We start from the raw sequence: 27,313 nt of genomic DNA, 5'->3' as shown, positions 1-27,313 counted from the left end.
CTGTTGAACAACTGCATATGAGGCCACATTTCCAGTGTTTCCCTTGTAGCAACATCCGTCACTAAACAGTGTCCAGTCCGGGTCTTTAAGTGGTGTGGCGGTAAGGTCCGGTCTTATCTTCAGATCCTTCTGGGACACACATTCACAGTTGTGGGGTATCCAACTCAGGGGCCATGTTGATGTTTCCAGTCTCGTAGGCAATGTGTGGTTTTGTCAATGTTCCACATATTTTTGCTTTCTGACGGCAGAGATGATGAAAGCCCTTGAGGTGAGAAATGACACCACTCCGTGTGTTGTGTTGACTTTTAGAGGGTGGCACATGACAATGTGTGCTGTTTTTTCGATGGCATTGGCTAAGGCCGCCAAGTGTCTGCCGCACCCTGTTTGTCCCATTTCCACATTACAGAGTTTTGAGCTGTGATACATGAGTACTCTTCTTTCTCCCTCCTTTTTCTGAAACAGAACCGCCGTAACAGTACCACTTGTTTCAGAAACATCCAGGTGAAATGGTTTCATGTAGTCCGGAGGACAAAGATGTTCAGCTTGTCCCAGTGCTTGTTTGGTGCAGATAAATGCTTGCTCGGCCTCTGGTGTCCATGCTAAGGAAGAATTCGAGTGGCACTGTGTAGATCTGAATAGTCAAGGGATATGGTTTTAATACAATTTATTAGACTATACAATTACATAAACAAAGCTTTGTTGATCAGCGAAGGAGGTGCCATCCACACAAGTCGTTCGCAGGAGTGATACCAACCATCACACATGCACTGCCTTATATAAACTTAAGATCAAATGGCATTCTATAAGGTCAATCAATCAATGTAGCAAACTCTGTGATTGGCTAACTCAACTTAGTGACAGTTTGAAACAATACATCTCCGGTGTGTCCCAAAGTTCTTTGATGTCACAGCTCTCTCCAGAGCAGTAGATAATAAAGCCACAGGGGTTGACCAGTCAAATGGTCAACTGTCCTTTGTGTGACCATCTTCAAACAATACTTTTAATTAACACAAACAATGAAACAGGACACAGTACTTCTAGCCAAAGTTCAGAGCAACTGTCTCATTGACCCCTTACAGTAACCAGAGGACAGAAGGCCATATAAAATGCTTCACCCATCCCCCAGGGCAAGCTGCCCACAGAGCCATCAGCACCTCACATTCCTTTGAACTCAACTTAATTATTTTCCCTTCCTGTCTCTTACCAATGAACATAGAAGATTATAGATTTCATACACATACATCTATGCATATGACCAACATTTCCATTACAGTCCATACGAGTATTTGTTGGTGTTCCCTGATTCCGGCGGTGGTTGGGTTAAGGACACATAGTCAGGGATGTGGTTTCAGCTGTACCCGGTCAATCCCAGAAATGCCAGCATGCGTTTGACAGTAATTGGTTTCCCGTGGTTCAGAATGGACTGTTTGTGAGTTTGTTAGTGTCATGCTGTTGACTGAGATCAATCTGCCTAGATACGTGACTGTTCTTCTGGCAATCTGTGTTTCTTCCTTTTTAACCTTATATCCTTTTCCCGCCAACACTATCAGCAATCTTCGGGTAACTTCGAGACACTGCTCAGCCGAGGTTGCAGCGAGTAATAAGTCATCCACATATTGGATCATCTCTGCTCCTTCGGGCAGGGTAATGTCTGTCAGATCACCTCGCAACACTAGGTTAAAGAGGAGTCCTTGTATCCTTGTGGCAGGCAATTGTAAGTGTATTGCTGTCCATTGTATGTGTCTGCTAACCAGTCCTGGACGTCTTGACGGAGCGGGATGCAGAAGAAGGCGTTTGTCAGATCTATAACTGAGAAGTGGGTTTGTTCTGGGGACAAATTCATGAGTTAGACATATGGATCTGGTACGACCAACAGTCGTGTTTCCGTTGCATCGTTGATTGGGCGGAGATCATGTACCATCCCCCCATCCTTTTCCTCCTGCTTTTGATACCGGCAGTATTGGTGTGTTCCATTGAGAGTTCGACAGCCGTATCACTCCAGCCGTTAACAATCTGGCAATGGTCTCGCCGATCCCTTCGATCTGTTCTTGTTTGAGTTTGTATTGAGGACGCCAGACTGGTGTGTCGTGTGGATTCTTCAGTGTCATCTCAACCTCGCTGTTCACCTTGCCTACGTCATATGGTCCCGTCGTCCACAACTTTTCTGGGACATCCTTTAGATAGTAGTCCGTGTTTGGGTGGTTTGTGTGTTCCCGTCCATGGTCCCTTTCCAGCTCCACTTCTTCCATGCTTCCTTCGTTGTCTTGTGTGTCAGATATTCTTCACGTCTCCTGCGGCGTTCACATGTAATTTTGGTGCTGCTGTGGGCATCCATGTCATCGCCAATGCCTTTTTCACCATTGGACTGAGACACCTTGCTTCTCCTCCTGCTGCAACTGATAGAGTGATGTGGGTTACTGATTCACTGGTCAGTGTGAACCATGCCATTTGGTCAGGTGTTAGTTCACAATATGCTGAGACTCCTTCTTTTCCCACATATATGTTTCTTGATTATATTTTCTCTGTTTTCCCCTCTTTGTGTGTCTGCCACGCCTCCTGACATACTTTGTCTGGTGCCCGCAGGTAGTTGTACGTGCAATGTGGAGGGTCCGGTGGTGGTCCTTATGGAAGAAGTTCATTGATCCTTGCCTTCCAGTCCATGTAGGTTTTGAGCACTCCTTTCGCTTCTTCTGGTGGAGTCAGTCTTGTCCAGTATATTTGCGTCATTTTGGTCATACCTGCTGGTATTTCTGCGTTGGTTTCCATGAATAATATCCTCTGGCCATTGTGGAAGGCTGGTTTTAGGACTTCCCAGGTTGCTTCGTAAGAATAAGGCTCAGGAGAGGTTGGGTTCAGTTCAAAATGCAAAGGCTCTTTATTGTATCAAACAAGGCTGGGGAAACATACGCTAGACCATCTCCGCCGAGATCAGTTCCTGGCAAGGTCTGTCTCAGGCGAGGTCTTCAACAGATATTTATACAGAGTATAACACGTCATACAGATAATTTTGGCAGCATCTAGACAATCAGTGTTGGTCAATGATACACAGATGCTCAACTGTTTGTTTGGCGGTTTCTATGTCCCAAGGGTCATTTTATCTGGGCAGTCAGGTTTCCTAGGTCAGCCCGACCCGCTGTCTATGGTGTACACAACTTCTCAAGTACGCTCATGGGAACAGAACATTCTTTTAGAGGAAGTTGAGGAGGAACAGAGAAGTGTTACTTATCCCATGAAATGATTATGGGACAGGGGAAAACAGACAGTGACTCAACTAGCTTCCTCGAGCACAGCCTGGGGTTTTTCCAGCCTGCTCCTATCCTACCTTGGGGCTGCTTACAGCCTTAGTTGACCTTTGTCCTGGGCTACCCCCAGCATGTACCATATCTCCAAATATAGGCTCCAAAAAGACCACAACACCATCAACGATTGTCTTTGATGTTTTCTGTCCTGGAATATACGGTGTTAATCCTTGTGCAGAGCAGGTGATGGTCACTCCTATTTGTAGTATCAAGTTTCTTCCCATGAGGTTCATGGGGCATTTGGGGGCATGCAGAAATGAATGTGCCAGTGTTTGTGAGCCGACTGTGGTGATTAGTGGCTGGGTGTACCGTTGTTCTTCGCTTTGTCCTGAGTATCCAACTGTCTTGTTGTTTTAGAAGAGAGTGGGGTTGTCTTTTTTAGATTGTTCAGGCATGACACAGCTGCACCTGTGTACCATTAGTTCCACTTTTTCCCCATCAATCATGCAGGTGACCATTGGTAGTTTACTGGCTTGGACGTCACCTGCAGTCGGATCCTCTGGGTCTCCTCATTGTGAACCCTCCCACTGGTCCACGCTCCATTACGTGACTGGCATCTGTGTCGCATGTGGTGGCAGAGGCAGATTGCTTGGTGGTTGCTGAGTTTGTTGTTGCGGCTGTGGTGACAGTATAGCCTGTTGAGGCTGCAGAATGATTATTTGGCCTCTTTCTTCTCCTTTCTTGTTGTAGCCACCTCTTCCTCGTTTGTTGTTGTTTTGGCCTTGGGGACAGTCCCTGGCATAATGTCCCATATCTCCACATGTGAAACATCCTCTTGTTGGGCATCCTCGTCCACTGCCTGTTGGGTGGGTATACTGAGGAACATTTTGTTGAGGAAACGCAGGTGGATACTGATATTGGGGTTGAGGATATTGTGGTTGAGGGTATTGGGGTTGAGGGTATTGGGGCTGAGGATATTGGGGTTGTTGGGGTTGAGGATATTGGGATTGGGGTTGTTGGGGTTGAGGATATTGGGGTGGGGGTTGTTGGGGTTGAAGTTGTTGGGATTGAGAATATTGGAGTTGGAGGTATTGGGGCTGAGGTTGTTGGGGTTGTTGGGGTTGACGTAGTAGGGGTTGAGGTTGTTGGGGTTGTTGGCGTTGTTGGGGTCGTACTTCCATTGCAATTTGTTCAATCGGAGGTTCTTCCACTATCATCTGTGTCTTAGCAGCTTTCCTCTTCTCATGGCCAGGTCGTGTCTGTCTGCGCCCTGACCCTTCACGAGCTGTCTGTTCATTTCACTGTCTTTCTTACATAACTCTTTTTCTGCCTTCTCATGCTTCTTCTGATAATGTATAAGATCGTATGTCCAGTCAGCCATAGGTTTGTATGTCAGACTCACCACGTCCTCGAGTCCGTCCGGGACGGCCTTCAGGAGTGCTCTTACCACTGCATATTTCCAAAAAAACAGTTCACCCTTGGTGATATCGTGGCGTTCTCCAGTTCCTTCCAGCCACACATCCTCATCTCTTCTGAGGAATGCATGCATCTTTTCTCCTGGCTCTATTTCCAAGCTTTCCAGGGCTGCTAGGCTGTTCTTGCGGGTAGACATCTCTTACGGCATCCCAGTATGTTCCTCTGACATTGTTGAATAGTTCTCTATCGTCACTCCCCTCACATCTAGCCTTGTGGTTGATAGCTTGAACCTTTACTTGTCCATCCAGTCGTCCATCCAGATTCTCGAAAGCCCTTATCCAACGGGCTCCTCCGGCCAATAGTGGGGGAAGTACAGTGACTAGCTCGTTCATGTCTCTATGGCTCCATGGTTTGTACCGGGCTGCCCCGCCTGCATCTATCGGCAGTGGGCCCTGGAACTGGCTATTGTCGGTCCGCCCTCTGCTAGGCCTGTGACCTGGTCCGGGCTTCTTTTCCTGTTATTATTATAGAATCTGTCTTTACCTGGTGACTTTTCCTCTGACTCTGCTTGTGTCTTTGCTCTTCTTCAAGTCTTTCCAGTCTTTCTTCCAGCGCTCTCCGTTCTTCTTCAGGGATTCCTTCACACTCCCCTTCAACCAGGCAACTCTGGTCAGACGCATAGCCAGTTCTTTTGGGAATGCTGGACTGGAACAGGCTGTTTAGGTCAGGTTCATAACCAGTTCTTTGGTGAATGTCGAGCTGGCTTGGTCATCCTTGGAGGTTTTCCTTTTCTCCCGGTGTTTCTAGATGTAGTGATGTCTTCGGGGTCAATTGTGTCACTGGATTCAGTGAAGTCAACGATGTTTTCAGGGTTGCTAGTGTCTCTGGATACAGTCAGGTCAGGGTTGCTAGTGTCTCTGGATACAGTCAGGTCAGGTTTGCTGAGGTCTCTGGATACAGTCAGGTCAGGTTTGCTGAGGTCTCTGGATGCAGTCGGATCAGGTTTGCTGAGGTCTCTTGATACAGTCAGGTCAATTATGTCTTTTTGGTCAATGATGAACTCTGCCGTGACCCAGTTGATTGTCTTCCTGCTACGTTCAATCGGTCTCAGCCTCTCCAGCAACGCTTTCTGATCGTCGGTACACTTCTCCGGTAGTTCTTCCCAGGTTTCTCTTATCTCCTTGTGCTTTACACGTTTCCGCGGGCTTGATTTTTCTTCAGCTGATTGTTTTCTGCTTGGCCAGTGTTTTATATGCTAGACAGGTTTGTATGTCACACGGATTTTAGTTATCCACTTTTCTGGGTGTGCCTGGATTTCACTTGGATTCTCTCTTTGGCTATCTTTTGTTGCAGATATTTTTTTAACGTTGGTGGTTCAAAGATCGTATCTACGTATTTTGAATTGTGGAGCCATGTGGAGCTTCTCCAAGATTGGCTGCAAGTGGGAAGGCTCGACTAGAATTTGTGATGCCAACTCTTCAATGTACTCTGCTTGTGCTGGATATTGTTCTTTTGTTTCCTCCTTGTTTATGCACTGTAGCGATCCTGTAAACACAAGTTTGTATTCAGGGAGTCAGATGGCTGAGCGGTGAGGGAGTCGGACTAGTAATCAGAAGGTTGCCGGATCGATTCCCCGCCAAGCCAAATGACGTTGTGTCCTTGGGCAAGGCACTTCACCCTACTTGCCTCGGGGGGAATGTCCCTGTACTTACTGTAAGTCGCTCTGGATAAGAGCGTCTGCTAATTGACTAAATGTAAATGTATTCTTCCTCAGTTAATGCCACTCTTCTGGTGGTTATGGGGTCTTTTTTACCACTGCCTTCTTTAAACCCTGTATCTGAGTTGACTGTGTATTTGGTCTGCCACCAGTCTAGTATTTTATAACCTGGTAATTCAACGTGCGATGGACGCCACTCTTCCATTTTTTGACTTACAGTGTATGCTCAGTGAATTTAAAGTGCTCCAAATTTTATGTGACCTAAGGAAGTACCTGGAGGGCTTGGGAGGCTTGAGACCGTCTGTATCTGCCCAGTAGCTAGAGTTACAGAGAGTAGTTATTTTAGAAAAATTACTGCAATAGTGGTAAAACTACCTGAAATAGTTGTATTTGGGTAATAACAGAGTGGTAATAACAGTACAGTACAAATATATTGTCAGACCTAACAGGTGATCTATGATTTATTTGAATGTTGTCAATGAAAGGTATACTATTTTTTCAAAAGTATTTGTTTTTGATTGTTCATAAGAGGAAATTATGTATTTGCAAATTTAGAAATAAAGTAATTGTTAAGAGGTGATGCCATTTTGAATCATTTGACATAAAGTGATATTGCACAGTGGTGTACTTCTTCTGTATACTGTATTTACACAAAATGCCATGGTTATATGTATGCAACCATGGAGTTACTAAAAATGAGAAACTCAAGGCCACTATACTTCATGGTAAAATGTATGTTAATTGGCAACGTTACCAAATAGCTACTGAAACTACGCGTAGGAGACCGACACTTAGGAGACTGACACTGAGGGAAAAATATATATTTTATATTGATTGATACCCCCCCCCCCCCCAAAAAAAATACATACACCAGAAAGGCACACGGTATTTCAAGTACAACCACTGGGGACATTCTTACAACAATAAAATACAGAATACAAAGTAAAGGCTACCACCATTAGAAAATATGTGTATTTTGTCCATTGTACTCACACACAACAGTGAGTATAAACAAACTCACAAATCCCATGAGTTTTTAAGAATTGGGAACAACTTGCTATTTTTCAAAATTGCACAATTTTTCAAAATTGCACATTCTTGGTTAGCTTAATGTCCCCCTTATCATTTAAGGTTGGTCAAGTAATTTAAAGTTAAGCATTACATTCATAGCCTTCAAGTTCCCAACAGTGACAGGTCAAAAACATTCCCCATTTTTGGTGTGGTATCAGTTGCCTCATATATCATAACAGGAAAAAATACCACCACGCAACAGACCATGTACATTTTTTGATTTAGTATTAGTGACAATTATTACATTTAATTTCCCTAAATCTTTGGTGGGATAAGGCAAAGGAGAGAGTGAATATTCTTTAAAAAAGTTTTGAGATGTTGCAGATCATGTCAGAAAGGTTGTGGTGTACAGTGAGGATTGTATTGCTCCTCCCAAGCGCCATCATTCAACTAAGCATCTAAGCACTGCACACGCCAATTCATTTTATTCCCTTCATTGAGGACGGGTGGGACCATTCTGGATGGTAGCTTGCAGACTGGTCCAGTAGAGTTGCTGTCTGTGTACGATGAGGTCCAAGGCCTATTTTTAAAGGTTCAGGCCAGGTTTGCAAAAGTGGTTTCACAAGCACACAACTCCTTTACTTGGAGTTCATGCAAAATGCTCAGTGTTCCTTCAACCTGTAGAGGGAAAGCATAATTATCAAACAGCAGTAATGCAAAATACAATGAGTACTATGTGAAGTAATCAAGAAATTATCTGATTGACATATACATAAAATAATGCATGAATTAATACACATTTAATACACAATTTACAAAACCCTATTCCACTGACAAAACACTGCTGAGTCATTGGTCTAAAAGGGTTGACTTAAATCAATGCCAGACATTGCTTGGCTTCTGAACAAGAAATGAGACACTGTACTCAGGGCTCTACGCTAATGTTTTCACCAAGGAGTACATGTGCTCCTAAATGAAAAAATGTAGGAGCACACAAAGAAATTTAGGAGCACAGTGTTTTTTTAATTGTATTCGTTTAATAAACATAACTTAACATAGGGGCGTTGTTAGACCCTTTTTACAGGGGCACGTGCCCAGTATAAATCTGCTGTGCCCCAGTAAAATATAAAGTTTGAGTTTTAACAAACCGAAAACACAAAGCTTGCATTAACTATAGATGTCCCTGCCAAAGCTGATATCAAACTTGTGTCCCTGAACTGTTACATAGTGGGTGAGCGAGGGAAGTTTCTATAGCCTAATAGTGCATCGTGCGCAACAAGCTCGGAAGAAAGGATATGAATAAGGGCCTGTGCCCCAGTACAGTTTTATGTCTAACAACACCACTGACTTAACAGTTAATGCTAGACAACTAGCAACTTTCACCCTGATAGAACTAGAACAAATAGTTTAAGAAACATGTATATAGTGTTGTGGAAAAAACACCATACTGTTGTAATTATGAAGATGGTTAATGATTATGGATTCAATGAAACTTGTGATCACCTTTGTAGTACATGCTATATTATTGGAAACCAGATGCAAAGCTGTTGGCTGATTATTGTTATCCCTAAACAATGGTGATATAAGATATATATCACCATTATCTTATATATATAAGATATCACCCAAAATATAAGGTTTCAATAATTAAAGGATGAATGGGGGAGAGGAGCATGTGGACCAGGATGCATAGCTGTAACTTATGAGACATATTTGTGGCCTTACGCCCAGAAACCTAATGCAGCTGGCTGTTCAAGGTCAGAAAGAGCCTAATTTCAAGCAGTGTCTATGTAGGAAAAGTACCTGTTTTGAATCCCCTGAGACAAGGGACCCGCTTGGTAAGATTACCTAATGTCTACGAAACCAACAAATATCATACCATATTAACATACAATGGGGAGAAGACTATATAAGTTAAATTGTCCGGAGAAAACTTCAGTCTGATCCTGGGATCACGCTCACGTTCTATTGGCAATCTTTGTTACCTGAGAACCAATAAAACACTTTGCATCAACCCTGCTGAGTTCCAGTGCTGTTTTTAGATCTTGAGAAGTGACTGAAGACGTACAGAACTTTTGTTTCAACAATAGTTATAATTAATATTTTCTTAAAATACTGGGAAATTATAGACTATGTAAGCACACCATGGATTTAAAGGCTTGGTAGTCAAAGCTAGGTAGACCCAGAGCCATATAAAAAGAGAGTTGGGACACTTCCATAGACTTCCATTGTAGTCTAATCGAAGAAGGCAGAAGTAAAGCGTGTCATTTGCGACCTATAGTCCCAAACATTCAACCCCATTCATGTTCAGTGTTACGAATCAAGTTAGCTGAATGTGTGAAGTGTTAATATACCGGAAATGTCAGTAAATCGCGATGGTGCTACTGTCTGTCCCGTTGAAAACCAAACAGGTTGTCAGCAGTGTTTTTTTTTGCGAGCTACTTGAACCAAGTGATCATGTTTCGGCGAGATCAAACAGTGTCGTAACTCTCTTTTTATATGGCTCTGGCCCATTGGTTGCGAATACGCTAGCACCAATTCATTCTATAAAGGAATGAATCATAAGTAAGACTTAATTTATATAGCACATTTCATACAAGAATTGCAGCTCAAGGTGCTCAATCGTGGCCAATAATCATTTTTTTGGCCTTGTTGACATGATGTGTCAACATCATCGTAATGCAAACAGCAGCCATTGGAAGTTGTGTTCCCATAAGTAAGTAGATGGGTTACATTTACATTTTACATTTAGTCATTGAGCAGACGCTCTTATCCAGAGCGACTTACAGTAAGTCCTGGGACATTCTCCCCGAGGCAAGTAGGGTGAAGTGCCTTGCCCAAGGACACAACGTCATGTGCACCGACCGGGGAATCGAACTGGCAACCTTCAGACTAGCCCAACTCCCTCACCGCTCTGCCACCTGACTCCCTAGGGTTAGGGTTAGTTTGTTTGTGTTGTAGTTGTGTTTGAAATCTAGTCAATGTGCAGCCTTCTTCCAGAAGGTAAAGGGTGTGGTAGAAATTTTGATCATATGCATAGATGTATGTGTATGAAATCTATAAGCTTCTATGTTCATTGGTAAGAGACAAGAAGGGAAGATAATTAAGTTGAGTTCAAAGGAATGTGAGGTGCTGATTGCTCTGCGGGCAGCTTGCCCTGGGGGGGATGTGTGAAGCATATTATATGGATTTCTGTGTCAATATGGCTTTGTTTGTGTCAATTAAAGTATTGTTTGAAGATGACCACACAAAGGACAGTTGACCATTTTGGCTGGCCAACCCCTGTGGCTTTATTATCTACTGCTCTGGAGAGAGCTGTGACATCAAGAACTGAGGGACACTTGGTATGAGTCAAACTGTCACTGAATAGTGCTGGCCAATCACAGAGACTGCTATATTGATGAATTGAACATCTAGAGATCTTTTGTTCTCAGTTCATATAAGGCAGTGCATGTGTGATAGTTCTCCATCACTCTTGCGAACGGTTTGTGACTAGCACACCCTTCATAATGACTGATCACAAAGTACTTTGTTTAATCTTAAGTTTGTGCAAACTAAATAAATTATATTGAAACCGCCATTTGGACTATGTTCAAATCTACACAGTGCCGCTAAGAATTCTATGACAAGGGTCACACTGCCCCTGAACCTGTGGCGGAGGGAGATCAAACAGTTGAGATAGGCCCAAATTTGTAGAAGGGAGTGAGAAGGAGAATGGCAAGAGAAAGGCAAGAGAAAATTGCAGACTCCAAGTAGAGCACTTCCTTTACTTTGTTTATTATGATAAAAGTTATAACCATTTGTTTTTTGCAGTTGTGAACCTATTGGCCAATAAATTGTAGTAGCTGCCTGCAAGCACATACATTAAAATATATTTAAGAACCAGACCTGTTCTGTTTGAGTTTTATCAGTAATATTGACACACACCTATTTAAACCTACAGAACATGGGTCGGGCCAGGACACAAACCCTGGTCGCCGTTGTATTAGTAATTTCAGTACAGCAATGTATGATGAAAAAGCGGAGATGATTGGACAAAACTCACTCGACAGCAGTGCTAGGGAGAGGTTTGCTATGGGTCATCTCCTTCATCACCAGCCGCAGCAATAGCTTCACAAAATACACACACACACACACACATTTAAAAAGGTAATGAAGCCACATGTTGCAACAAAATCTTGACTTTCAACAATTATGCTTAAATTTGATTCTGAGCTTCACAGCACCTACCAGCAGAGCTAAGAAGTCTGCTGTCATAAGCATGTAGAAGACTTGGTTCCAGCCTCCCTCAGACAGCAGTCCTGCCAACAGTGGCCCCAGTGCTGCACCTGGATGTAAAACAAACACACACACACAGTTAAGGTCACTACAGTCAGCCAAATCCAAATATTCGCTAAATGGCGGTACAGAGACCAAACATTAGCATTGTAAATAAGGGGATAGACAATGCAAACTTAAAATTCATATAATGTACATTTCTTTTCTGTATGCTTGGAACATAAAGTTTACAAATACAATCTGGTCAGAGCACAGTACCCCCCATACATATACAACCTTGCCCTGTGGTATAAAATATATCTATTAGCAAAACAATTGGTGGATAGGCACCGGTTGCTGACCTACGGATCCTGTTCCATCGATTATGGCTGTAACCGTGGACAGGGCCCTGGCATTGCCCTTCAGGCTCTTGTGTGTTCCCTAGGGTGGGAGTACAGCAGGGTAGGACATGAGCTTAATACATACAATAATTACAGTAGCACTTCTTATGGACCATTTCAGAAACCATTGTAGGATTTTTGTTAAGTAGAGCACACTTGTTAAAGATCATAAACTAGAGAGGGTACAATTTCTGGAAAAATTGTGGGATGTGCTTGCGTTGGTTGCAACAGGTTCAACACCCTGTGTTTTTGTATGCCCTTCGACTGGTTAGCTCTTGCGATTCCCACACAGCAGAAGTCTAGTAGTTAGCTAGCTGTACAATTTACCGGGGCTAGGTCTGAATCTAGGAGCAAAACAAAGCACAGCTGCAAGCTATAGGTTTATGCAGGTAGTATAATGGTGTTCACTTCACTTATGTACTAAACCAGACTATTTTACTTACTGTAATATAAGTTAGAGTTCAAATACATTATTTAATGTGACATTACGTACTGTACATTCAAGTCTTAAATTGCTGAGCAACGGCTAGGTCTGAATCTAGGAGCAAAACAAAGCACAGCTGCAAGCTATAGGTTTATGCAGGTAGTATAATGGTGTTCACTTCACTTATGTACTAAACCAGACTATTTTACTTACTGTAATATAAGTTAGAGTTCAAATACATTATTTAATGTGACATTACGTACTGTACATTCAAGTCTTAAATTGCTGAGCAACAGCGCAAACACAGGCAGGGATACAGTAGCAACGCTAGTGCTAAATAACAATTTAGCTGGTCGGCTCCATGACGCCGGGTAATTAGGGCTTGTGAGACTTCTCACCAAAAGAACGAAGGGGAACCCACTTGTCTAGTAGATTGTTCGAGTAGCCGGTGTGTGGTGAAACTCACTCCTCAAGTATGTAACAGGCCACCCGCGTCAAAGAATTGCTAGCTTTTCTTTGGTGTAGTTGGTAGTGGTGGCGCTTGGGAAATCAGAGGTTGTGAGTTCGACTCCCCGTGGGAGCGGACAGTGGCCCGTATATCTCTGACGGAACTTGCAATACCACGTCTGTTACACTGGTGCCGTGACCCGGATCGCTAGGTTAGCATCAGCTAGCCGGCCGGAGTGAATTTGAGGGGTGAATGTAGCCGGTGTGTGGTGAAACTCACTCCTCAAGTATGTAACGGGCCACCCGCATCAACGAATTGCTAGCTTTTCGTTGGCGTAGTTGGTAGTGGTGGCGCTTGGGAAGTCAAAGGTGGTGAGTTCGACTCCCCGTGGGAGCGGACAGTGGCCCGTATACCTCTGACGGAACTTGCATTACCACGTCTGTTACATTCGTAGACATGTTCGTAGGTACCTAGCGAAAAGTAGCCTCAACTTTCCTAAACTTTTATCTACGGTACTAATGCTGAGGGCTCGCTGATGTCGCTGTCTGTGTTACTAGAATGGCGTATCTATGCGTTGTTGCTGACGTGAGCTGATGTTAGGCTAGCACTGAGGTCCCTTGGTGCACACCAGAGCCATAGAAAAAGAGTTGCGACACCCTTTGATCTCGCCCACACGTGATCACGTGGTTCATGTAGCTCGCTGTAGTTCCAAAACCCCCCACTGCTGTCAACTTTTTTGAATGGTTTCAATGGAGCTGGCCAACGGAAGTCGCTTTCTCAGGCAAATGACAAATGAAACAGGCACGGTTGAAGAAATCCGATACTCTGGCTATCTTCAGCTGACTCGTATCTGCATAAGGCAGTCCTCCCTGACGTTTTTGGTGTAAAATGGAGTGAACTACAACATTGTGAACACTCACTGCCAGTGAAACGCAGGAAAAAAGCTAGAGCTTTTTTTGTCACGTGGTTCCGGTAGCTCGCTGTAAAATCAATGCAAAAAACCCCTGCTGTCAACCTGTTTGAATGGTTTTCGGCGGGACAGACAGCAGCACCATCTCGATTCACGGATATTTTCAGTATATTAACACAATGTCAATTGGTTACTGGTGTGTTGTATCATGTATGTCTGCTATTTTATTAACATGTATGTATAACATTAACTTATAATACATAACGCAATATTGTGAAGCAGAGCTAAAAATGATTAGTTTCATATTCGACATTCATCTCACATTCGGAAGACGTTACTTTGCAGCGTCGCGCTAGGGACCGGGTGAAAACTACCCATACCATTTTGAAAAATGTAGACTTTTATAATATTTTTATGAATTTAAAACCTCAGAGAGACACCAGAGTATCTTAACAATGTCTGGTATACTTCCACAGCCTTTACTTTTTCAATTAAGTTTCAAATAAAATGATAAAAAATCACTGATCTTTGAAAATAGCTTAATCCTTGCAAATCTCAGGTTTTGACATAAAAACTTCAATTTAGGAGGTTATTTAACATTAATATGAGTTCCCCTAGCCTGCCTTCGGTCCCCCAGTGGCTCGAATTTTTGATAGTTTCGATAGTAAACTAAGCCCTGGGTGTTCTTCTCCGCCTTGGAGAAAATGAAGGCTCAAACGCTCCGTTTGAAAATCTGCTCCTTTTGACGTCACAAGGAGCCTCTGCACATATTTTCGCTGGAAATGCGCCGACACAACCTCTCAAAGTTTTGCATGTCTGCGCCAAACATTTCAGCCACCACTGTTTCCTTAACTTGAGCCAATACAAAGTTGGCCTTGCTGACCGTCTGAAATTAAATTTTGGATCAGTAGCCGACTCCTTGGTCCAGCTACAAACCTTGGACAAGTAAGTCAACAAACGCTATATAATTTTGTTGCTTGCGATATGGTTACCTAGCTTGCTACCCTTAGAATCTGGCTGTATAGCTCTGCAGCCATCAGCTGAGGTACTGTCGCTAATGTAAAGGTAGATAGCATCAATTATGTGTGTGAATACACATTCTATAACGCAATGTTGTACGCTTCGTTGTTATGTGGATAACGTTCTGCTGTTGGTGTTATGGCGCGCGCGATATCCGCCTTTCCCTACATTGAAATGACTGAGTGTGCAGCTCTGCAAACCAGGGTTATCAGATGAGAATGGGCAAATTCGAGGCATCTTACAGCAACGGGTCTACAAGCCATTGCGATACATCCACTGTAAACATTACCGCATGGTGCCGCCTCTCCTCCTCATTTAGCATTTAAAGCTACAGACACAACGCGTTCTGAGGAAAGCTCATTGTGGGACTACCCGTGGTGGGTATAATTCTGCAGCAAGGCTGAATTTCGGGAAAGAGACTTCAGATACAGTATTAGGTGACCACTAATTCCTATATAAAAGCATCCAAAAACAGCATGTCATGTGACCTTAAACTTTTTTCAAAATTGTGTCAAAAAATCATACATATACACCAGATTATTTGTATAAAGTCTGGCCTACTTCCACAACCTTTCAATTTTCAAAAATGTTTCAAACAAAACTCAAATAAATTGCTTATCTCTGAAAATAGCTAAATTGTGTGCCTGTTTGTGCACATTCTGAAGATGTTTTGCACTGTGAATTTGCACTGTCAATTCTGGTTTTGAATAAAGGGTTGGAAATTAATGCTTTTTTGTTTTTTTATCCGATTCATCGATTAATCGAAAAAAGAATCGACAGATTAATCGATTACTAAAATAATCATTAGTTGCAGCCCTAGCCTGTGGACCCCCTGAAGTAGCCCTGGCCACCCCTTGGACACCCCATATACAGTGGGGCAAAAAAGAATTTAGTCAGCCACCAATTGTGCAAGTTCTCCCACTTAAAAAGATGAGAGAGGCCTGTAATTTTCTTCAGAGGTATACCTCAACTATGAGAGACAAAATGAGAAAAAAAAAATCCAGAAAATCACATTGTAGTATTTTTAAAGAATTTATTTGCAAATGATGATGGAAAATAAGTATTTGGTCAATAACAAAAGTTCATCTCAATACTTTGTTATATACCCTTTGTTGGCAATGGCAGAGGTCAAACGTTTTCTGTAAGTCTTAACAAGCTTTTCATACACTGTTGCTGGTATTTTGGCCCATTCCTCCATGCAGATCTCCTCTAGAGCAGTTATGTTTTGGGGCTGTCGCTGGGCAACACGGACTTTCAACTCCCTCCACAGATTTTCTATGGGGTTGAGATCTGGAGACTGGCTAGGCCACTCCAGGACCTTGAGATGCTTCTTACGTAGCCACTCCTTCGTTGCCCAGGCGGTGTGTTTGGGATCATTGTCATGCTGAAAGACCCAGCCACGTTTCATTTTCAACGCCCTTGCTGATGGAAGGATGTTTTCACTCAAAACCTCACGATACATGGCCCCATTCATTCTTTCCTTTACATGGAACAGCCCCAAAGCATGATGTTTCCACAACCATGCTTCACAGTAGGTATGTGTTCATTGGATGCAACTCGGCATTCTTCTCCTCCAAACACGACGAGTTGAGTTTTTACCAAAAAGTTATATTTTGGTTTCATCTGACCATATGACATTTTCCCAATCCTCTTCTGGATCATCCAAATGCTCTCTAGCAGACTTCAGATGGGCCCAGACATGTACTGGCTTAAGCAGGGGGACACGTCTGGCACTGCAGGATTTGAGTCCCTGGCGGCGTAGTGTGTTACTGATGGTAGCCTTTGTTACGTTGGTCCCAACTCTCTGCAGGTCATTCACTAGGTCCCCCCGTGTGGTTCTGGGATTTTTGTTTACCGTTCTTGTGATCATTTTGACCCCACGGGGTGAGAACTTGCGGGGAGCACCAGATCAAGGAGACTATCAGTGGTCTTGTATGTCTTCCATTTTCTAATAATTGCTCCCACAGATTTCTTCACACCAAGCTGCTTACCTATTGCAGATTTAGTCTTCCCAGCCTGGTGCAGGTCTACAATTTTGTTCCTGGTATCCTTTGACAGCTCTTTGGTCTTGGCCATAGTAGATTTTGGAGTGTGACTGTTTGAGGTTGTGGACAGGTGTCTTTTATACTGATAACAAGTTAAACAGGTGCCATTAATACAGGTAACGAGTGGAGGACAGAAGAGCTTTCTAAAGAAGAAATTACAGGTCTGTGAGAGCCAGAAATCTTGCTTGTTTGTAGGTGACCAAATACTTATTTTACCGAGGAATTTACCAATTAATTCATAAAAAATCCTACAATGTGATTTTCTGGATTTGTTTTTCTCATTTTGTCTCTCATAGTTGAGGTATACCTATGATGAAAATGACAGGCCTCTCTCATCCATTTAAGTGGGAGAACTTGCACAATTGGTGGCTGACTAAATACTTTTTTGCCCCACTGTATAAAAGTCTGGTTCCGCCACTGGGCATACTACTCACTTTTTGGAATTATAAGAACTTAGCTATAGAATGTTTAATCGCAGAGTGATTTATTATTAGCTGTAAAAAGTCCAAGTTGGGATGTCCTGGGATATTCCAACTCATGGAACGTCTCTCGTCCAATCAGAAACAGCAAAATAATTTGATAGAACCCAATTGTTTTATAATTGTTAATATAATCTTGTTGGTCACCCTGAATGTGCATGTTGTGTAGTTTAATGGGAACAGAGAGTCGGCTACTTTACTATCACAGGCTATACTTGTAAGGAGCAGAATGTGGGCTGTGCCCTGGCCCAGTTGCCTACGAGGCTATTCTTGATTGTGGATTGACTGAGATGCTGGAGAGAGATCTACTCAAGAATAGTCAATATCCACGGATTTCAAGCCATCTTAGAGAAAGTTTGAAAAACAGTGTTGCGGTTAATATGTTTGATTGTGGGAGGCACTTTTGGACTACATCTAAACCTCATAAAGGCCGCTGCAGCATTTCTGCTTTGGCGTGACTTGCGCTTGGAGAGAGGGAAACAGCATGGATGGGGATAGTGTGCGGGCAGATGTCTTTTTTATAGGGTGAAATGGAATGAGAAATGCAATACAAAATGGCTGAAAGGGGTGTATTTATGTAAATGTACACACTGCCTCAACATCTTTGTGTTAGTAAATCAAATATAATTTTGACTGATCGTTTTTCAAACCTTATTGGCTTCAAGGTGACATCATTCTGAAGTACCATAAACAATTTCACCTTGGTATGTCAAAATATGATTGAATTAGAGCAGTTTCAACTTTGGCTGAATCTAACAACGGGGGGTCAGATGGCTGAGCGGTTATGGAGTCGGGCTAGTAATCAGAAGGTTGCCGGTTCAATTCTTGGCTGTGAAAAAAACAACGTTGTGTACTTGGGCAAGGCACTTCACCCTACTTGCTTCGGGCAAATGTCCTTGTACTCACTGTAAGTCGCTCTGGATAAGAGCGTCTGCTAAATGACTAAATGTATATGTAACAATGCTTTCTACAGGAGAAACAGGTTACTTTTTTATACAGTTACTGACCTACAGGAATTCCCAACACTGAGTATAGCTCAACTGGCTAAGACAATGCACTGTAATGAGCAAGGTCACAGGATCAAACCAGATCACAGATTTTAGGCCTGTCATAATTTTGAAAATCTGTTTGGTTAAACAGGATAACATCCTTCTGAAATACCATGCGCAATTTCATGCAATTTCACCTTGAAATGTCAACCGTTTCTTAACCTTGGTCCCAAAGCTGACCAAAGCTAATACTCTGCCCTTTCTATACATACAATCTCAACAGTTGGTGTGTAGCAGAGACAATAGAGAGACTGACTTGTAACCTTATGCTCTTGAGTTCAAATCCCCATTCAGCCTTTTGTTGTTGGCCAAACATGAAGTAATTTTGCTCTTTTGTTGTCCAACTCTCGATCTTCTACAGTGTACATGTTTATAATATTTGTCCATTTTGCGGAGGAACCCGCATCGCTGCTGCAGCTATATTCGTTAGTATTATTATTAGGATTCCTCCGCCAGGATATATAATATTGTTATTGTTAGTATTATAAGGATTCCTCCATTTGATTATAACTTCCCTTCAGGTATAGTTACGTTCGTCAATTTTAGATCCAAAATAACAATAATTGTATCATACTAACAAAACCATTTAAGAATGTTGTATTGTTATATTCTATATAACAATACAACATTGTTATAATATAAGCAATCCATGGACATTTGAAATAACGGAACCCAAAAGGTACCAAACATCTCACACCTATACGATGACTCCCAGTGGAAATAACTGACCAATCAGGAATTCACCATCACAAGCATACCCCCTCTTTCCTTAAGAGTATAAAACCACCCAACGTACAATCACCCCCGTTTGTTCCTAGGAGTTAAACTGAAGTGAACCTTCATTTCTAACCTATTCTTCTCAGCTTGCAAACTTCACTGAATCGCCCAGAACTTTGACGAGAGACTCCGTTGTTCTATTTTCATTGGACGATAACAAAACCATTGACTCTACCCTTCTTCAAACCGACAAAAGTAACTGCGATTTGCAATATTTCTTACTTGTGACATATTGGCATGTTGTGATTGAATTGTTGATGTTTGATTGTATTTTACAAATGATTTTAACTTGACCATCGTTAGGTCAGTTGCTATTGATCGTCCATTGTTACTATAGACGCCTTTTCCTCTGTACCTCTTCCTCACTCTCTTTCTCCCCTCCCCCTCCACACACGCTCTACGCAGCCATTGTGTAGTGCGCTCTAATTAGAATTGAGGCCTACTGCACTGCCTTAGCCCAACTAACCCATAACTTATCTGGTATGTGTTCACTATAATTACATTCTCTTAAATAAATCATTGTGTATAATACTCGCTTATCTCTCACGTTATATGATCTGCTCTACTTTCATAGAAGTCCCTACTTAAGATTAGACTGATTATTACGAGTGCTATTATTCAATATTATTAAATAAGGTTTCCTCTGTCCCTTTCACAAATCAGAGGTGGTGCCCCCAAGAACTAGATACTTTATTCTAAACTAAGTATTGCTAATCTTAACCGTGCAAACCACAATACACTTGTATTTTTTATTTTTTAATTACTATATGCTTTGTAGCACTTAGATATTGTCTAAATATTGAGTGCATTATAAATATAATTTATTATTATTAGGGTTCCTCCGGCAGGAAGAAACCTATTGTTTTTGTTAGTATTCTTCTTATTAGGGTTCCTCCGGTAGGAGGGAACCTATTGTTTTTGTTAGTATTCCTATTATTATTATTTTTCTTCTTCTCCGCTAAATGGCTCAATAGCTCAAAAAGTCCTGGACCCGATTTTTTCCAATTCCACGGCTAGTGGCCCATGTACGCCCATAGGTGGCGCTATAAAACACGCCCAAAGTCTACGTGATTTCCCCAGCGCCCCATCACTTCAAAATGCCTGAAAATTGGTATACATGCCTTATTTCTCATGGGGAACAAAAAAGCCTCATGAACCTATAAGGTCCGCCATGATATATTTTGCTGTACAGTCAAAATTTGGTACAACCTTCAAAACCCTTCTACTCATGAACCATAGATCCAATCGACTCGAAATTTGTTCCAAATGTGTAGTATACATGTCTTAACATAGGGTGACATGGAATAAGAAATGCAATACAAAATGGCTGAAAGGGGTGTATTTATGTAAATGTCCACATTGCCTCAATATCTTTGTGTCAATAAATCGAATATAATTTTGACTCATGGTTTATCAAACCTAATAGGGTTCAAGACGACATCACTCTGAAGTACCATAAACAATTTCACCTTGGTATGCCTATATATGATTGAAATCAATTGAATTGCTCCACAGCGCGCACTCCAAATTGTCACAGACTCATCCTGCTCCTTGACACTCGGGTGACCACATTGCGTTGTGTCGCACGGCATTTTCACCCCTTGTCCCGCACGTTGCATATGGAAAATGCTGTGCGATACAACGCAAAGAGGGACAGGTGGTCAACCTACTTGACACACGCGCGAGTTTGGCAAGACGCACACACATCCTTTCTGGAAATGGTGTAGTGACCAAGCCCCCACCCTTGGTCCTTAGCTGATAGCCGTGTTGGAGGCAGCCACGTTCTGTAAGTCCTATTTTTACATATTTTAAGCTAGAATCAATGATTGGGTTCGTGAAAGTACACTACTTTTGAATTATGGTGAAGGTTTGAGCACTTTGAGACCTTTAGATCGTGAGTTTAAAGTGAAGGAAAACCGAACTCGAAAAGTAGCTAGCTTTTTCCCTCTGTGTAATTACTGAATCATGTAGCATCTCGGTAAATTCATCAAAAAGGTAGAGGAGAGCAGCTTTTAGGAGAACAAGCGATTCCCCAAAGACCTGTCAGCTCAGAATTTAGATTTGGGTCGAGAAAGTCTTTGTAATAAGCATATGCGCCAGGGAGACCGCATAGGCTTAGGCGGCAGCCATGTTTTGGTTGCGTCATGTTCATAAGTTCACCATTTTACAGTTCGGTTGACACAAAAATGTGTTTGGTTACCAAACCTCGAGGAGGGCAGCCTTTAGGAGACGTGGGAATTGTGCTTTTAGCCAGATGCTCCGATTATTTTTGTGATTTGTGGAAAACTTGCAAGCAGAGTGAGACTGCGTCCCGGGGGTACATTGTTTTGACTTAGCCAGCGGCGTAACAATGACATGGCGGGCCCGAGTGCAGATCTCACCAACGGGCCCCTTAAATGACCTATCGTCAGGCGAAAATATTGAGTGTTGAGCTTAGCGAAGCGCATGGAAATGTACTTATTATCAGTGTTGCGTCTGAACACGTTCATGAACTCGTTCATAATTTTGGTGAACGTGAACTGAACGTAGCTTACTGTATTACTGCCTAATGAACAATACTGTGCAGTGGACGCGTTCATTCTGTTGTCTGTGAATGGCACGTTCACTCTTTTTAATTTTGTTTAATAAGATGCCAGATTTCTAGAGACTTCCAGGCTAAAAACACACCGTTAACAGTCTTGTGTCCAGGGTTGCCCAACCTGTCAATCGCTGCGTGTGCTTTCTTTCCGTCTTTCTTCTACTGCCTATGCCTGGCAAGTGTGAGAACGCCGAATTGCGTAGAGGCAGAGAGCGGTATTGCAGACGGCAGCCACATATTGAAAAAAAGAACTCAACTAACCTAGTTCATTATTTGGAGCTTTGAACTTAGTTCAACATTTTTAATTATGAACTATGAACTGAACTAGTTCATGTAGAAAGGGAACTTTCCCAACACTGCTTATTACAATACACATTGTGAATTGATTGGTGAATGTTTGATTGTATTTTTGTTAGCTAGATATGCTAGCTTAACGTTTAGCCTATCTAGCTTTAGCTATTTTCCAACAACATCCTGCACATTGTTTTCAATATCTAACCTGGCTGCTGCCTTAAGCCTATACGTACATTTAATGACGTTTAATAGCCATGTCTAAATGCATTCAATAGGCTTTACCAGACAGTAAACGTTAGCCTACCCTGGTGGCTGAGTTTCACTCATTGCTGTTAGTCCGGGGGTCAGACCTAGCGCCCTCTTGAACACCTTGCCACAAATCCAAATGAAGATAATTTTGCCAGCTTTGCCACCCTTTCATCCGGCTCTTTGCGTTCGTGCCGCTTCCTGCAGCCCCTTCTGTGTTTTTGAATGAGGGCATGGGGTAGCCTACTTACCGCAATTACTCAACACCCAACGCAATGCAACACAACAGGATGGAAAACGATCACAACGTGTGGGTGGGCTATAGAATCTTTGACAACATATTACCCAGACAATATTACTTAATAAAAACGAAATTAGTTTCATTCAGCAAAAGGCAAATGAGGCAAAGTGAATTATTTGCTGTTGTTAAGACTGATTCTCGTTTAAATGTTTATTGGGCAGGTGAGAATAACTGACACCATAATTGAGAAATGTTTGCGAATTGATCGGACTGGATCATATGTTAACCTTTCTGTGATTTAAGCGGAGCGAGGGGCCCGGTCAGTTTTTCAGGTAGAGTTCTCACTTGAGATCGAGGACGGGCCCCCTTTCGCCACAGGCCCTAGTGCAGCTGCACTCCCTGCACTCTCTATAGATCCGCTCACTGGTAGTATGTAAACAATATCGTAATTCACTAAATTCTACTCCTAAAACGTCAGGGATGGCTGCTTTTTGTAGACAAGAGTCTGCTGAAGATAGCCAGTATATAGGATCTTTCAAAACAAGCCTATTTCATTTGTCATTTTCCTGAGAAAGTGACCTACGTTAGCCAGACTAGTTTCACTCGGTCAGCCTATTCAAAGGTCTCTGAAAGTCAGAATCACTGTTTACAGGCAAAGGTCGAGCTGGTCTTTGTTCAGATGTGTACATTGAGCAGTTTAGAGCTAAATACTCTTGCCAGAGGCTGGAATCGAGCCAAATGTTTTGAGTGACTTTGCATGGCCGGGTCTCCATCTGGTCAACACATTTGGATTCAAGTTCAAGTAATGCCACTGCATTTCACAGTAAAAACTGTAGTTTATGTCAAGTGTAGATGTAAAAGGCTTCATTTTTCACAACTGACATGGATCCTTCACTTTTACAGGTCTGGAGGGTCATGCAGAGGCCTACTCAACAGAGTTCAACAGAGGATGCTGAGAGAAAAACAGTTCCCTTGCTGGAATACCCCCCTCTAGCTGTATAAGTTATATACTTTTGACCTGAATCCAATGATTAGTCATCTGAATAAAAACCACTCAAGAGAAGTACTGCTTCTTGGATGATTTGTGCTCCACATCAGTTCATCTCACACATTTGCCTTTGTTTCCATGGGATTCATGGAATTGCTAGTTTCTGCTCCACCATTGAGTAATAAAAAATATAATTTAGGACAGCAATAAAAATGTTGTGTTATCCTTTTGCATTACACACATTTATTAAATGTTCTTAAACTAAACCACTTGTTGCCATTTTACCATACTGCTCATATTGAACAGACATCAATGTTTGGGAAGATTACTGTATATTTCCACTTTTGATTTGTATTTCCATCATAAATTTGTTCTTTAATTTCAATTGGAAGTGGTATTAAAAGGTCTTAAAAAGTCTTAAATGTAACTTGTTTACACCTGTAGACACCCTGTGAAGCCCCACCCCCCACTCCAGAGACAGTTGGTGACAGAGAGGTGCAGACATTAAGTTAAAGGGGCAATTGACTGGGTTTTTTGGGTATTTCACACTGTTCTCCGAGTAGGGTATGTAACATTGGTTGGGTTGAAAATGGCCCGGGTGCTGTTCTATGCCCTCTGGCAGATCCTCTGAAATGTTCCCGGGAAAAAACACTAGCTTTTCTCCTTTTAAGGTATGCTCATTAATATTTAGATAAGCTGCGCGCTGATTGGTTGGTTATCAACGAGTGAAGCTGGGAGCAAAAATGCAACACGGCCAACAGCAGCACTCGCTGAAACACCGAAGATGGAGACTTGAAATAAAAACGCGCAAATAAATCTATTGTGTCTACACAACACTGTTTTCAACAGATTGACTATATATCATTTGAAATTATAACATTACTTGTTTCCACTTCTGTTGTTGAAGCAAACTGGATTGACTTAGGTGGGTAGAACATTAGGCTACAGCTTAGCAACCAAACCATATCGTGATTCTACTTGGCTTCAGTTAGCTAGCTAGGCTAGCTCTAGATATCTTGCTGTAAAATAACATGACAAAGATCTGGACAAACATGCATCGTGAATTGTAGATTTTCATTACACAGGTTATTTATTTGAATGAAACACAGTCAGGAACATGAATCAACGTTAGCCCCATTGCCAATAAACTAGGCTAAATTATCACACATTCTACCTATGCTCTTGCGTTAACTAGCAAGCTAAACTTGTTTACATGCCTACAGTCTAGGTGTTAATAGTAACAGTTACTAGCAATGCTAACGTATCCTGTATCTAGAACCTGCCTTTCTCCAGTTCTTGAAATAGATTATCTAGACAGGCGTTAGCAATAAGCCAGACTGCAGTTCGTTTTCTGGCTATTTTTCGGAAGCTTCCCTTCTAATGCCGACTACAGCTAGTCTAGCTAGAGTCATTTGATGTGTGTAGAAACGTATTTAGCATTCTACCTGGTATGCTATATACAGGAACCGTTAGCATTGCTAATAACTGTTAGCACAACATCATACTGTCCTTATAGCTTGCGGTTGCAATGAGCATACGGTTGGAACAGCACCTCTTTCCAGGTTCAGCTTCCTAGCATATCCTGCTTGAAATTGTCTAAGGTTGTCAAAACTGTCTTGGGTGAAATGTTCAGAGCAAATGAATGATTGAGTGTCGAACTTCGCCGGGATCTTATCATAAACAACAGCAGCCATGCCTGTTGAATGTTTGGCTCCTTGGGAAGACTGTGAGTGTTAGCCTTCCCTGTACAGCCTGGAACACAGCATTTACGACCGTGGTCCATTTTCAATATCCTTGTTATAATTCAAAACGTTCTTCTTTGTAATTCCTTATAAGTAGCCTACACAGAGCAGCGCGCAGCTAAACTAGTATCGGAGATAGACGCTACCTCGGGCTGGTCTGGATGTAATTTCTGGGGCGTGACAAAGATACAGACCAGAGCCAATAAGAGGGGCTTTGTTGAAAAGCTAGCGTTTTACAGCCAAATTTTTTCTTTTTGAGATTTGAATAGGAAAGAGGTGTCAATGGATTTTGATATTCACGGTATGTTCAGTTTACCCACCGAACTGTCGTTTTTCAACAATGACAAGGTAAAATCGGTTTTGCAGTCAATTGCCCCTTTAAACATAGTTATGCCTTAAGAGTAGAGTAAAAAATAGAGACTAAATATGTAAATGGATGTTGAAACTGAGTTCTCTGAGTTGGTGCATGTCAGTTTAGGCAAAGGTTGTCTTTTAAACCTCTTGGTTTAAAAATAAATCAGATTTGATTGGAACTCTCTCTTTTATACATTTATAGTTGGATTTGACATTTAACAGCCATTTAATTCATTAAGCAAGTTGTTTAACTAAAACAACCATAACACAGTACATATGGTATACAAAGCTGCAGTCAGATTTGGAGAAATTGTTAGCTTGGATGTTATCTTGACATATACATTGATGATGATGCGCACGCAGCTTCAAGGCAGAAAGGCGCATTCCATTTCAGGAGACTCCGAGACCTTAGCGCGTCACTAGCATCTCGTCATATCACACAGTCGGAGCACAGCTAGATCATCAGCGTCAGCGCTATTGGCCACCCAGCATGCAGTGCGGCATGTCAAAAAAAAACAGACTTGTGGAAAATAGTTTGGTTACAACAGCTATGCAAGGGATTTCAGTTGTTGCGTTCGTTCAGTTAGATGTTTGTAATATTGTTGTTTGTGAGTTAACATAATCTTGTTGGTCACCCTGGGAGTGCATGTTGTTTGGTTTAATGGGAAGTGAGAGTCGGCCATTGTACATTAATACTTGCAAGGAGTTGATCATGGACTGTGCCATAGACCTATTGCCTATGAGGCTATTCTTGATTGTAAATTGACTGTGGTTCTGGAAAGCGGTTTTCAAGCCATCTTTGAGAAATTCTGGAAACAATGTTGCGATCAATGTGTTTTGATTATGGGAGGCACTTTTGGACTACATCTAAAGATCATGCGTCCGCTACAGCATTTCTGCTTTTGCGTGACTTGCGCTGGGAGGGATGTAAACGGCATGGACTGGGATAGTGTGTGTTTTTATATAGGGTGAAATGGAATGAGAAATGTAATACAAAATGTCTGAAAGGGGTGTATTTATATAAATGTCCACATTGCCTCAATATCTTTGTGTCAATAAATCAAATATCATTTTGACTGATGTTTTTCAAACCTTATTGGGTTCAAGATGACATAACTCTGAAGTACCATCAACAATTTCACCTTGGTATGTCAAAATATGATTGAATTTGAGTAGTTTAAACTTTGGCTGAATCTAACAACTCTTACCACAGAAGATACATCTTACTTTTTTATACAGTAACTGAACATGACAATATTCTACACTGAGAATAGCTCAATGGACTGGGACAGCGACCGACAAAGTATGATCTTGTAGGTTTGAATCCAGCCGCAGTCTTTTAGCCTGTCTTAAATTTGAATATCTGTTTAGTTAAACAGGATGACATCATTATGAAATACCATGCGCAATTTGTGCATGCGCAAAATGTCAACCGTTTCTTAACCTTTGTTCCAAAGCTTACCAAAGCTAATACTCTGCCCTTTCTACTCATACATTCTCAACAGTTAGTGTGTAGCAGAGAGGATAGAGGCTGCCTTGTAACCTTATGCTCATGAGTTCAAATCCTCATCAGCCTATTGTTGTTGGCCAAACATGAAGTAGTTTTTCTCCCTTGTTGTCCAACTCTACATCTTCTACAATGTACATTTTTATATTATTTTGCCATTTTGCGGAGGA

General features: G+C 41.9%; 1 protein-coding gene across 7 annotated transcripts in view; it reads right to left on the bottom strand.

Annotated features, from left to right (window-relative positions):
• Positions 1 to 7,214: 7,214 nt before the first annotated feature.
• The window catches only part of slc37a1 (solute carrier family 37 member 1), a 100,491-nt gene continuing 80,392 nt past the window's right edge, over positions 7,215 to 27,313 (bottom strand). For 4 of the 7 annotated variants that reach the window (XM_047050245.1, XM_047050244.1, XM_047050243.1 and 1 more), the window contains 4 exons: positions 12,003 to 12,081; positions 11,614 to 11,711; positions 11,429 to 11,493; positions 7,217 to 8,061 (listed from right to left, as the gene is read on the bottom strand). In XM_047050245.1, the coding sequence (XP_046906201.1) occupies positions 8,046 to 8,061; positions 11,429 to 11,493; positions 11,614 to 11,711; positions 12,003 to 12,081 (258 nt within the window). In that variant the 3' untranslated portion in view covers positions 7,217 to 8,045. Of the gene's footprint in view, positions 8,062 to 11,428; positions 11,494 to 11,613; positions 11,712 to 12,002; positions 12,082 to 27,313 lie in introns of all 7 variants that reach the window. The other 3 variants (XM_047050246.1, XM_047050247.1, XM_047050248.1) reach the window with 2 other exon arrangements.

This window comes from Hypomesus transpacificus, unplaced genomic scaffold (assembly GCF_021917145.1).
Source record: "Hypomesus transpacificus isolate Combined female unplaced genomic scaffold, fHypTra1 scaffold_105, whole genome shotgun sequence".
NCBI classification, from domain to species: Eukaryota; Metazoa; Chordata; class Actinopteri; order Osmeriformes; family Osmeridae; genus Hypomesus; species Hypomesus transpacificus.
The sequence above is the reverse complement of the archived record's forward strand: the minus strand, read 5'-3'. Positions and strand labels throughout refer to the sequence as shown.